At 37.2% G+C, this 14,189-nt stretch overlaps 1 protein-coding gene across 2 annotated transcripts; it reads right to left on the reverse strand.

The window, feature by feature from the left end:
- Positions 1 to 85: 85 nt before the first annotated feature.
- Positions 86 to 12,557, reverse strand: LOC139974564 (acyl-protein thioesterase 1-like). 2 transcript variants are annotated; one of them, XM_071981792.1, is made up of 8 exons: positions 12,352 to 12,557; positions 8,118 to 8,333; positions 7,229 to 7,260; positions 6,866 to 6,931; positions 5,933 to 6,051; positions 4,809 to 4,984; positions 2,622 to 2,786; positions 86 to 1,977 (listed from the first exon to the last, which is right to left on the reverse strand). In XM_071981792.1, the coding sequence occupies exons 2-8, from the start codon at positions 8,316 to 8,318 to the stop codon at positions 1,924 to 1,926; spliced, it is 813 nt and encodes a 270-aa protein (XP_071837893.1). In that variant the 5' UTR covers positions 8,319 to 8,333; positions 12,352 to 12,557; the 3' UTR covers positions 86 to 1,923. The 2 variants fall into 2 exon arrangements, with proteins under 2 accessions (XP_071837893.1, XP_071837894.1); XM_071981793.1 differs by lacking the exon at positions 12,352 to 12,557 and adding an exon at positions 9,574 to 9,643.
- Positions 12,558 to 14,189: the final 1,632 nt, after the last annotated feature.

Genomic DNA, 14,189 nt, shown 5'->3' on the forward strand with positions numbered 1-14,189 from the left:
TCATAATTATATACCTTTCATTTATCTCTCAATATTATGTAATGCAGAACACCAACAGAGTCAAGAGATTACAAAACAGGAATATTTGGTACTGTTCATTATCAATATTATTTACTGTACACGTACATTGAGCACAAATAGATGTAATCAAATGCTTCTTGGCATTGTTGCATTTCAATCTATGTTCACAAAAGATCATTTTAAGACATCCACATAAAGTATAACTCCATTGAAACCCTTGAGCAGAGCAGTATTACTGTTCGGACAAACTACACAGAAAGAATGATAGGGTTAACTATGGGTTTACTATAGTCTCTAACTACAATGTAACAAGTACTATTCCCACATCACAACAGATACACCTGTATACCAACAATGGGGTGGGGGATGGGCAGGGTTATAACTGGGGTGGGGTATGGGCAGGGTTATAACTGGGGTGGGGGATGGGCAGGGTCATAACTGGGGTGAGTATGAGAGGACCAGGGTCTGACTGGAAGGTTACGGTTCTGTGTGTTAGAATCTTTGCCATTTTACGAGATAGAAACACAGATTTAGGAATGCACAATATCAACAAATAAATACATCTTAAAACATTTGAAGGAATTAAAAAAAAAACATATTTGTGATGTACTTCATGGATGAGTTTGTATGTTTACATCCATGATTGATTCCCCATTTGTCCCTTTGGTAACCTGTCTCTCCCCCCCCCCCTTCACTCACACCTCTTAACCTTTACCCCAACACATGCTTCTGAAAGATTCAATTATTGGATATATCACACCAAATAATGCAAACCACTAACAATAACTGCAAAATAAACTACCAGCTGCATATCTTTGTTTTAAGCTACTATGACAGATGGACCGCCCACAACCAAGGTCAAAGCACAGGATCACCAAAACCCAAGAGGTATGCTTGGTACTCCGCAGATAATCCATCTTAGATTAAACTGATCATTTACAGTTAATGAAGTATTAATTATTTAAATCATTTACAGTAAATCTGTACTTGCACAAGCCAATACTTAACTTGGAACTAATGAAACTCTGTTGAAATGAAGGGGCAGAGGACTCAGCTTGTTAGTAAAGTGTTGATACTTCTGCGCCGGTTGAACCGGTTTTACCAAATTATCTGAGAATTATTCAAAACCACATCATATTTGGTGGACTCGAACGGGGTGGTTTCACAAAATTTACACATGTAAGTGAGCCAAAATTGGATAACCATTTTTAACTTCCAACTATGCAAAAAGTTTTAAAGCATTATACTATGAAATATATATATATATTGCAAGCCATGGTTTTGCACAAGATGTCATTACAATTGCTATTCTATTATTAAAATACATCTTGATTATTAACCTGTTCCAATGAACTGAAATTGAAAATGTCAATATCAATATCAAATTCCAATTAGTTGATTTAACTACAGTAGTTCTATCATTGATAGAAGACATCACTGTCAATATCAAATTCCAATTAGTTGATTTAACTACAGTAGTTCTATCATTGATAGAAGACATCACTGTCAATATCAAATTCCAATTAGTTGATTTAACTAGTTCCATGATTGATAGATGACATCACTGCTTTTTATGGTTACAATGTCAGTTGAAGTACTTTTGATATTTTTTCGGTAGAATGGATTAAATTCTCTGCCTAGGCAAACTTGCTGAGTATCAATTGATAACAAAACAACGTAGTGCAACGAACTTGTCATGGTTATGGAAGGTTTTGCTGTTTCTACTTTCTTTCTTGAGCTTGTATGGGCAAGATGGCATGCCTCTAGGATCCTCCCCCTAAAAATGAGGATATGAGAAGATAAGATGGACGAATTTGCAGCCAGTGAGAGATGGGGGTTGTTTGAAGGAGAGACCAGAGACGAGGAACCATTGAGAATAAGACAAGTAAACCAACTTGTCAATTATGATGCATTTGGAAGTGCCTTCTTGATAAACTCTTTCACATCAACCATTTCCTGCAGGAAAAGAACAAGAGAAGGGGTTTCAAAACACATTTTCAAAGAGTACCAAAACAAAGATTAAACACAAATCAACAGATAGATGCAGTTGTTTTTACATTTTCTTCTGTCAAGAGCATACTTTTGTTTGCATTAAGATGAAAGACTTTTCACCTTATACACAGTATTATGAGAGAGATTACCTCCACAGGTGGACATCACACTTGAGGTTTCAGTTTGTAATATCTAACCAATCGTAGCTGTGTAAGGCTCTTTGGGATAATGGAAGGTTTCACACCAAATGGGACATCTGGGAGCTGGGATGAATGTTTTCAACAGTTCCATGTAGTAGCACTCCTGAACTGTGCTGATTCATCCAATCTAATAAAGCTATATCTTAGGAGCTTTGGAATACTGGATATAACTCTAGAAAAACAAGTTCCAACCCCCAACACTATATACAATCTATACTTCATTCATTTACATATCAGTTATTTGGGACTGCATATAAATAATTCAATGGCATTCTATGAATCAGTGGTGCCTTGAGGAATGAGATGTGAGGGGCAGTGTTTCTGCAAACACAGACACAAACAACTGCACATATGAAGACAAAGTGTATCATTTAATTCACAATACATTCATTAAAGACTACTCCTCACCGTTGGACTGGATGAATGCCCCATTCCGCCGTAATCCTTGAATGTAATATTAGGTAGTACTGATTTTACTTTCTCATAGGACATTTTACCCAGGGCAAAATTCACCACTGGATCAGATGTGCCATGAGCTTGAAATACTGGAAAGGATTTATCTCCTTTAACTTCCTGGAAATAAGGTAAAATACAGGAAAAGAGAGAGAAAATGTTATAGCAAACAGATGAAAAGGTAGACAACATAAAACTTTGAGGGAGATATAAAACAAGATAGGTTCTTAATACGCAGTATAGAGGCCTAATAGTGCCTGCCAAAGGATTTCAATCTGGTCCACAAAAACAATTCGGTCCACAATCTTGTTCTTAACAGTTGGGACGGCCCTTAATGTCTCAAACTATTGCACCGAACCGGCTTACCGCGCACATTTAACTATTGCACCTAGCCTGTTTACCCCACACATTAAACTATTGCACCTAGCCTGTTTACCCTGCACATTAAATTACTGCATTCAACAGCATCCCAACAGACTTACCCTGCACAATAAACTATTGCACCCAACCGGCTTACCCCGCACATTAAACTATAGCATCTAACCTGTTTACCCTGCACATTTAATTACTGCACCCAACAGCATTCCAACAGACTTGCCCTGCACAATGAACTATTGCACCCAACCAGCTTACCCGCACATTAAGCTATTGCACCTAGCCTGTTTACCATGCAAAATAAACTAAAGCACCCAACCCACTTACCCTGCACAATAAACTATTGCATCTAACCTGTTTACCCTGCACATTAAATTACTGCACCCAACCGACTTACCCTGCACAATAAACTATTGCACCCAACCAGCTTGCCCTGCACATTAAACTACTGCATCCAACCTGGCTTATCCCATACATTGTTCAACCTCTGTAAATTGAGATTATGGTTCTCTCTGGCCCTTTGTTATACTTATATTTCTCTGCTCCTCTCTGCTTAACTTGAAAAATTGAACTCATAGCTGGAGGAACCACCAAATGATTAGGCCACTTGAGGTTAACTAACAGATACTGTAACTGCATCATCTTGAGTGAGAAATATAGTTGATGTTCTTACTGAACAATACAATAATTAATTAAGAGCAGAGAGAATCTGTGGTATTGTGTGTTGTTATTGCTGGTCTTTTCCTCTTTAATTTACCATCACAGCCACAAAATGAAGAGGTTAAAGTTCAACCAATCCTACTTTAACACTATTTACAAGACTCACTCAGTAAGATTACTGGAAAGTTTGGACACTAAGGGTCATTTCTTAATGTTCTCTATATTCCAAAGCCGGAATGAGAAAGTTGAAACACCCAATTCAATATAGAAGATATTTTACAGCCATGGTATTGCCATTGACAAATACATGCATACCGAACAGTATGGAATGTTTCCTCTGCTGGTACAGGTTACTGGTCTGAAGTATAAACTTACCCAATACTTGGTGTTTTATATGGCATTTCATTGATGTTTTATCAAAAGGTCAAAATAACGAGGAATTGTGGTGTACTATAAATGGATAAAACCAGTGGCGTAGGAAGGTACTTATGAGTGGGGGGGGCTGAAGACTGATGGCCGACCTGGGGGAGGGGTCTAAATGATTTTTTTTACATTTCCAGGTGGCCTCAGATGCAATTTGGTGCAATATAGCACACTTCAACCCACCCACTCCATTTTGTATATAATTTTGCATTTTCACCTGGCCTTAGATACAATTTGGTGCTCCAAATGAGATTTTTTTCTCATTTGGAAATGAAAAAGGGGTTTTCTGACTTGCGAACCGGGGGGGGGGGGGGGTGGAATGATACTTCCGCCCCTCCATATTTTTTTTTGGTGCCCCCAGCCCCCCCCCCCCCCCCGGTTCCTACGCCTACTACTATTCTTATTTTCCTACTCTGGCACTGTGCAGGTTTTGATTCTGTACAGATTTTATTAAGTATTGTTAAGGAGTTGATATTGACCAATGTAAGGATTTAAAATATCAGAGATATCAGTTGAACAATGATAATGGCAATTACAACCAATTGCTCAAATCTTCATCTGGCAACTCAGATTGTAACTACATATTTCTCTTTGATGAAACTGTATAAAAGCACAAAATAACACTTGCAAGTAAATTAATGATAACTGATTCTCAAGAGAAAAGTCATAAAAAAAAAAACTCACTTTCAAAATTTTTGCATGAAGAGGAAGCCAAGTGCTCAAAAGAATCAAACCACCAATTTTCTTGTTCATTGTTAGAGCAGCATGTAATGCAACAGCGCCCCCTTGTGAAAAGCCACCGATTATTATTCGGTCCGACGGAATTCCTTTCTTTTCCTCATCTTGGACTAAAGACTGTACTGCAAATTCCATCAAAATATGAAAGAAAAGTAATGATTACTCAAATATCAATTATGAAAGCTTCTGTTGATTTTAACTATTCTCTTAAAAGAAATAACTTTGAGTTAGTTTAAATGAATATTTTTTACTGTTATTAATTTTGATTCGTAACAGATGAAATTGAAAAATCTATATTGTCAGAAAATGTTGTCATGATGAAATGACTAAGTCTCTGGAATACTAAATATACCAACTTATTCTTAGAGACTCATTCAATTTTGTGAAACATACTAATCAAAGAATAATTCATATTCAGCAATCTCAGTAAGCAATACTGAGTACACTCATAAATGTCAATACAGATTGATCATATCATCACATATGGTGGATTGTAGGCATATTTCAATCACAGGACTCCCTCGTTTAAGACTCCTAACTTCCACCTTCGAGGATTGATTTGGTAAAGTATTCCCCAACCTGGCAGCCCACTTACTCCATCAATCAAATCTTTTTTTGCTATAACTTATTTGAGTGTTTTTCTCACTTACAATTTAAACTAGCCTTTTTGATTCCTGCTTCATCTTCAGGCCCAGAGAATGAGAGTAACTTGAGTGTTTTTCTCACTTACAATTTAGACTAGCCTGTTTGATTCCTGCTTCATCTTCAGGCCCAGAGAATGAGAGTAACTTGAGTGTTTTTCTCACTTACAATTTAAACTAGCCTGTTTGATTCCTGCTTCATCTTCAGGCCCGGAGAATGAGAGTAACTTGAGTGTTTTTCTCACTTACAATTTAAACTAGACTGTTTGATTCCTGCTTCATCTTCAGGCCCAGAGAATGAGAGTAACTTGAGTGTTTTTCTCACTTACAATTTAAACTAGCCTGTTTGATTCTTGCTTCATCTTCAGGCCCAGAGAATGAGAGTGACTGGATGTCAAACCATGAGGGCATCGTGTTTTTCTCACTTACAATTTAAACTAGCCTGTTTGATTCCTGCTTCATCTTCAGGCCCAGAGAATGAGAGTGACTGGATGTCAAACCATGAGGGCATCTTCATACCATGATTCAATGACACACTTTGAACAGGCCTGTATGATCAAAATGAGAATGAAATGAATGAGAAATAATACTCTTAAAGTACACAGAATAAATTACAGACCAACCGACCAAGTCCACAATCAGCTTGATTAGAAGTTTTACTCAATTAAGGACTTTTTATAACATTTCCTGCTTAAATAGACACAGAATTAACTGATAGTAACTTGAAGTTAAAACTCATTTAGTAGTTGGTACTTTTCCTGCTTACAAAGACACAGAATTAACTGATAGTAACTTGAAGTTAAAACTCATTTAGTCATTGGTACTTTTCCTGCTTACAAAGACACATAATTAACTTATAGTATCTTGAAGTTAAACTAATTTAGTCATTGATACTTTTCCTGCTTACAAAGACACAGAATTAACTTATAGTATCTTGAAGTTAAACTAATTTAGTCGTTGATACTTTTCCTGCTTACAAAGACACAGAATTAACTGATAGTAACTTGAAGTTAAATTCATTAATTCATTTGTACATTTCCTACTTACAAAGACACAGAATTAACTGATAGTCACTTGAAGTTAAACTCATGTAGTCATTGGTACCTTTTCCTGCATACAAAAGCACAGAAATAACTAACCCTAGGCTAGGGTACTTTAATATGAACTGAAGTGTACATTGTAATCACCAATCACAAAAGATAAAGTAGTCACAGTTGGGTGGTGCTGTTCTGATGACAAACAGTTCCACACATGCCCTTTCAGTAAAATACACAGAAACCAGAAATACTTCCAAATTACAATATAAAGAACTGAATTTAGGAATGAAATAAAACCAGTTATGTAATGACCTAAGACACTTACGCATGTGGGCAAGAATATCTGATATAGTCTTCCTTAATACCACTAAAGCCATCACACCAGCCATGCCTGAAATGTAACAAAGAAAGATTGAAACTGAATACATTATTTCAGGCATTTAAATACAAAACCAATACCAGTCTGGCACTGAAATACTACACACAGAGAAGAAACCATTTTAACAATATCAAACCTGAGAGATAACTACCTCTCAAGCTTGACAGATGTAAAAATTATCCTAAAGATGCTACAGCTTGTCAGTAACTCTCACAACAGTTTTCTGCAAGAAACTCAAATAAATTGAGTATCACAAAGGTCCTCAAGTTAAACATGTAAATAGAATTGAAATTCCAAACAGTTACTTACCCTGTATCCCCGAGTCCATGAAGAAAGAAAACCTGTAAGAAACGAAAGAGACAGGAATATCCATGATCTATTTAAGTTTTGTTGAAGCTTTTTGAACCCAAGGGTTAGGGAATCCTATCACTGCTCATTTGAAACCCTGTTCATGTGAGGATCACCAGGCTTAAATGATGCCTTCCTCTTCTCAATGGGTAATGCCCATGCAGGTATACAATTGTCACAATCATTTCTGCTCAGACTGGGACTGTTAGAGGAGCGTGTACCTCAGCATCAGACCACTCTCAAATACTGATATAGATGAAGGTACTCCATTTGAATAGGGCAAGAGAGTCTGCTTCCTGGTGGATTTATAACTAATAAGCGATTGGTTGTGGGGCTCTAACTGCTACACCAGTATATATACAGTAAGTTCACTCTCATTAACATACGGTTTTGCTTATTACAGGATGATTTTAGGCAGAAAGTGTGTGCTACTACATCACAGTTCATCAAACAAAACAATTGGTTAAAGTAATGTTTCTGTATATTCTCCTAGTGTTTAAAATATTCACATTTAAAGTATGTCAATTGCCTAAGATGTTCCTTTAAGATGAAATAGAAGAAAAGGTTGGGTCTTTGGTGATGGAATAAGGGGAGAGCAAAGTTTGTGACTTCAAAAATATGTAATTTATTGCTTGCAAAGTATAGTATATTGTGGTACATTGATCCAATCCTAGCATAACAGCTTGTTCTGTTACTGAGATATAACATACAAATCTTGATGTTTATATTATTTGGGCAATAATCTGTGATATCTTCTGTTACATGTAACGTGTTTCCTGTTTAATTCAAGATTACATCAAAGTTGCCAGATTTGACTATGTTCATGAAGCAGTGATTGTTGAATACTTACAGTAGCTGTGTGGTTAGCCTTTGGGTTAACATCTGCTGACTTGGTTGCAGCCATCACATTCATAAATGTTTCTTGGAAACCAAACGTTGATGAGAAACAATGGGTGCTCAGTATGGTGGTCAAACGTAACAGGTGGCCAGCTGTATGAAGTCCACTTGGTTGACCCCTTACAGACACCCGAGTCAAGACTTGGCCAAGCATTCAAGATGAATGGGTCTGGAGATAAATTCAACATGCTCTCATCTATGAAGAGGTGAATACTTACGAACAATGAACTTAAGCTCTTAAAAATGTATGTTATGTGAGCACACATACCAAAAAGTAAACATACCAAAAAGTCTAGCACATTAATTTCATTTAAAGAAATCAAGCAGCATTGAGGTCTTTGCTTGTCATGTTTATTTAAGGTCTCTATGTATCATGGCGACTACTGGTTAAAGCCACAAAATATGAACTTGTTCTTGAAATAACATAAACATTATAAACATCTAAAATTCTATTTATGACTTTGAAATAAGTTCTAATGATCATTGTTCAGTAAGTGAGAGATAGATAACTCTTAAGCCTATTCCATGATAGTTGGTATTGCATGTGGAGCTTGCAAAACAAACCTCATACAGCACACACCTCACAGTTGCACACTGAGTGATTCCTAGATGAGGGCCGCTCAACAGAAGCATAACATTTGATTTCCCCTTACAGTTTGTATACACAGTTTTACACATAAGCCCAGTTTACTTTCTATGCAGCCTCTAGTTTTGGTTGTGTGTCTGTCTGAACTAGGTCAAACCTGCAGTGCAATTACCATAGCCATTCCTAGATTCCAGATTGTAATATTTACAAAGTTTTAAGGAGGATTTAGAGGTGACCAACTACTGTACCATTTTCTGTTGGTCACATGCCAAAAAGATTTTCAAGTAACTGCCTGCCAGCATATGATTTGTTTGATCTATTTACACTATGACTTATGGTGATGGTCTTGAAATGGCATGATTAAGATTCAAGATAAATATGAGAAAAGGAAGCCCAACAACTGAGGTCAAGCATAAAAAATACTTTTAATAATCAAAGTGGCTATTCTTACGACTAGTCGTAACAATAATTCCCTTTTACGCATGCGCAGTTGCTTTAACGCAGCTATTTTTACGACTAGGAGTACTATTTTTACGACTAGGAGTAACAATATTTCCCGGTTAGGGGTTGGGTTAGGTTAGGGTTAGGGGTAAGGGTTACCGCTACTACATGCGAAGTTGCTTTATTTACTTTATAGCGCATGAATTCGCCAATGTCGTAAGAATAGTTAATAAATAATTGTTACGACTAGTCGTAAGAATAGCCACGGCCTTTAATAATAGCTAGGCCCAGGCATTCAAAAGCCATTGTTTTCTTTTTTAGTTTTTTTTTATCACACAATCTATGGGACTGTACTGTAAGTTATGTAACAAAGTTATCTTACAGCAGGCATTGGTTCGTTTATCCGGCATAGCTTAAGTTCCAGTGGGCCTGCAATTCATTCTTATATTCTTGCTACTGGGCCATTCCACACCAAGTGGTCCCAACATGGCAAAATTAGAAAGGGTTATTAGATGTCTAACTTTGTGTTTAATTGAAAGTAAGAAGGTTAGACTTTCTTAAACTGTTAAAGTTTTCTTCTTCTGATTTCTCAATCTTGGGTTATAGCAATGAGTATCCATCTCAAACTGTAGGCACCTTCACTGTGAATTATCAAACAATAATTTAAAGTAGAAAAAATCCTTAAATGAAAGGAAAGTACAAGCTTTCTTTTAATGTGGCAGTTAAATGCAGTCTGCTAATCTATTTAATAACAAAATTTAACAAATTTTCTTTGTTACTGTTAACACAGATTATGTTAAAAATGCCACACTCAGGCTGTGACTTACGTGACAAGAATAAGAGCAAATGTTTTCCTCACATGATATGTAGTGTGCTAGAGCAAAGTGAGCTACAATTGAAAAGGTAGCTATAAAGATTGATCTGTAATACCACCACTTTTGATAAATTTAAGAAACTTTAACAAATTTATGGACTCCAGAAATGTGTGACTTACGTGACGTCACGTAAGTCACAAAGGGAAGTGTAACTTACGTGACAAGTTAATTCTCAACACTTTCACACAGTTTTGATGTCTTTTATACTATAAAAAGTTTATAACACCTTCCTCTTTATCAAAGATACCTACTCAGTTTTAAAATTCAGTAACAATATTTATAATTGAAGTAAAATTGAAAGGTTACATAAGTGAATTGCAAAAAATGTCTCAAACAGCTCAAACTAAGAACAATATTTCTTGTTACCTTAAAGTCTCATGACGGGTTTGCCAAATTTAAACTTCAACTTTTCCAGTTTACTGCACTGAAAGCTCAGTGAGAATGACACCCTTTTATGCAGTTTCCATATCAATATTCGTTATTTTTATTTGTTTATATATGTCCATAAACAACAGATTTCTTAGCAAGTCCATAGATTCTACAAAATTCAATCAAAATGTGCAAACCCAGCCGGCAGATCATGCGCCAATCAAATCTCTCTGTTTTGTTTACAACGGTTATGCCTAGGACTACAGTACTTTCACTTTCGTGGCTCTCCTGTGGTAGGTTTGTTCTCGTGAATTGTATCTTTCTTTCATTCTCTTGAATAGTATCTTTCTTTCGGTCTTACTGATTTACAGTACGTTGCAAAATTGTATCATTTCCTTCCATTGCAATGAATAAACAGGTATTTTCAAGAGTTTCCTCCGTTAATTGGGTAAAAAAAAGTGGACGATAAGAGTATAAGTAAAGTAGGTTACATTTGTGTAATGAACGTGCTGATATGGGCAGTTGCAATGATTTTACAGTAAATCGTTCGCATCATACGGGCAGAAAATAAATTTCTTTTGTTTGATTGCGACAGTTTTCTCCATTAAACCCCCCTGGTCAGAGTGCATTTAGAAGTTAAGAAACATTGAATCTGCTTCAGAACTTTTGTTTTCCGAATTTCATCAGCAAACACGTATTGAGACTTCTTTAAATGTGAATTGCAGTCTTCCCCTGAAATGCACAAGGTGCTTCAGGGGGTAAAATTTGTTTTAATAATGTTTTCGGGCTGGTAGAAGATTTTATCTACCGTAAGAGGCCATTTCCACATTGTGGTGGTGGCAGGAACCATATTTGTAACCTCTCCTGGGTACAGTACATCATCATATTTTACAACAACCCTGTCATCTACCTTAATATGAGAGGTCAGAGCTGGGAGAACAACTTAAGTAACTGACATTAGTGGATCTCCTTCAGTATCTAATGCAGTTTTCCAAATACACATCTTGACACCTTCTGCCTTTACCCCATGGATTTATATGGATTAATTATTTTAATCCAAATTCCCAAAAGTGACTAAAGTGTTACCAAAAAGGTTTAGATTATAACCAAAAATGTAGAAATGCAAATACATTTTAAGTATTCTGTATTAACCAGTCTAGAAAAACTTGTTTACTCCTAATTAAGAAACTATTTAGCTACTGTAGCACTTAAGTTAAGATATTTCGCAGAACTAGTCTATAGGACTTTTTGTGTACAAGTGAACTTCTAGATTCTATTTTTATGTGGAATAGACCCCTCCCCTTCCCCCAATCTCAATATAATGAACTTGTAAACATGTCCTTAGCCTGTGTTACTTGTATCTTTGGAAACTGTGAGAGGAAACTGAGCAGTTTCACACGTGTGACTTACGTGACAATTTTTTGCGACTTACGTGACGTCGCTAATTTGCATACGAATACCGGTATAAAATGCATATCAATTAAATTTTACCTTGAAGTTATTCCTCAATGTGTCCTTTTCAGATATAATAGGCAATTTAGCAGATTTCTCTCAATACTTCACAGGATTTATTGATTTCCTTCAAAAAGTTGAAATTCTTCATTTCTCTGCGTGACTTACGTGACACAAGTTGAGGGCGCTATAATTCGCAATGGGAAAGCATTAACGTTTTGCAGTGGTGACAGAATTTATTGTGGGTATTCAAAGTTCAGGAATGATAGGCATATGACTTAACTCTAGACTTGCACTGAACTGGAGATTGAAAACAAGTGTCAAATGTCTCTCTGATTTGTGACTTACGTGACGTGGAATGGCCCTACTGTATATTATAAATATTTTAAGTCATAGCCTAACGTGAGGCCTAGGCTAGACCTCAACCAGTAATACTATCCAGGTCATTTGATATGCAGACTCACTCGAACTAACAAAAATGCTCCAATGTTAAAGCTTTCGTTTCACAAGTTGATATCCTATGTCTGTGCTCCTTTTTTCAGGAATTTGGGGTGACAGGTGCCTTTCGTACCCCAAAACGACGATCATTCGCTGCCCTGGCAAGAGGTTTTTGATGTCAATTTTGGCAACTTATTTCGGCTATCATAAGTACAACATGAAATGGCTGAAATCTACGCCCCAAAATGGTTACACAATGCGACATTGTTGTATATTTTGGCACTAGTACAGCGGTTTAAATTTGCAAAAAGGGAGGACCTTTCATTTGATAACTACTATGCCCTCCACTAAGACTCCGCCTTTTATGCAAAACAGACTCGCAACCATGCTGACACATAACTTTCGACAACATTGAACGGAGTCGCGGTAGCAAGGGCTGAGGTTAGCACTACGACGTTGTCACAGAGTGTTAGCACCAATCAAAATAGATCTTAAAGAAGGTTTGGGGTTTCAGCCAATCGCAGGCATTTCCTGGATAAACAACATGTCTGCGCCCTTGTGTAAACTTATGCCGATCCTGGTTTCAGTAGTGTACATGGAATTACGCACTAATAGCCAAGGCCTATGCTAGTTACAGTCACTTTATTACGCTGAACAACCAAAGTGAAGGCTTCAGTTCCTATTTTTGATATGAACGCAATGCATGTGTGCCCGGTGACTGTGCCGAGGACTAGCAGGTAAAAGTGTTCGGATTTTCACAAAATAACGTTATTGCGTTACTTGACAAATTGACAATTCGTCCATATGAGTCAGTTACACACTGAGACGTGAGACTGGAGTAGGCTAGGCCCTAATAATTAAATAGGCAAAGGCCTAACGTTTACAGCTCGTATGGCACCTGTACCTATTTATCTGAAAACCAAACTCATGATGAGGGACGTGTTGAAGATTCATGTGGATCTTCCAGGCAGGTAGGTCTAGGCCAGGGTTGTCCAACCTTTTGCAGAGGAGGGCCACATGGAATGATTATGATGAAGGAGGGGGCCGCATGAACCCTAGTCTACGCTCGATTTTTTGCCCGAAGCCCAAGGCAACAAAATGTGAGCACTGCGAGCAGAGCGCACTGATTATACAGTTTGTTATTCTGCCGATTCGAAGTAAGCTTTCACATTCATATGGTACGGATTCTAAAGTCAGGCCCTGATGGTACTACTGATTTATTTTCCGTCCTGATAAAACGGATGAATAAAGTTCAGCCGCCCGCCCCTCCCCCTCCACTGAGAGAGTGTCACAAAAACTGACCTGTATGCAGTTTTTTGGACGCAGAAGGTTCGGATGATGATTATATAGCTTCAAATTGTTATCAATATATCTGCTCACAAAAATTCTGCACCGTAGATAATCTCTGGCGGGCCGGACGCAGCCCTGAGGCCGGTCGGACTGTGGCCCGCGGGCCGTAGGTTGGACAACCCTGGTCTAGGCTATATAATGTTTCTTTTCCAGTCCTACATTTGTTCAAACAAGAAGATATTATTCCTACTTCCCCATGATATTTCAGAAATATGATAGATTTGAAGACAAACAAAGGTCTGATTGAGATATTGAAATGCAATGGTCTCCAACTGTGTAAACTCATTGAACTTCAATAGGCCTGTACATGTAATGATATTCGTTGTAAATTGATTGTGCCATTAATAACATTGTCTGCAAAAAAAAACATTTTAAAGGTTGCACAAGATTATTCTTCCCCTGATGAAGTCTTCTCAAAATAGGTGGGCTGTGTGGAATGCAATGTATTTTCCATATAGTGGAGACTTACTCCACATCCATGACTTACTCCACATTCATCATATTCATACATTCA

Source organism: Apostichopus japonicus, chromosome 9 (genome assembly GCF_037975245.1).
Source record: "Apostichopus japonicus isolate 1M-3 chromosome 9, ASM3797524v1, whole genome shotgun sequence".
Classification (NCBI taxonomy): Eukaryota; Metazoa; Echinodermata; class Holothuroidea; order Aspidochirotida; family Stichopodidae; genus Apostichopus; species Apostichopus japonicus.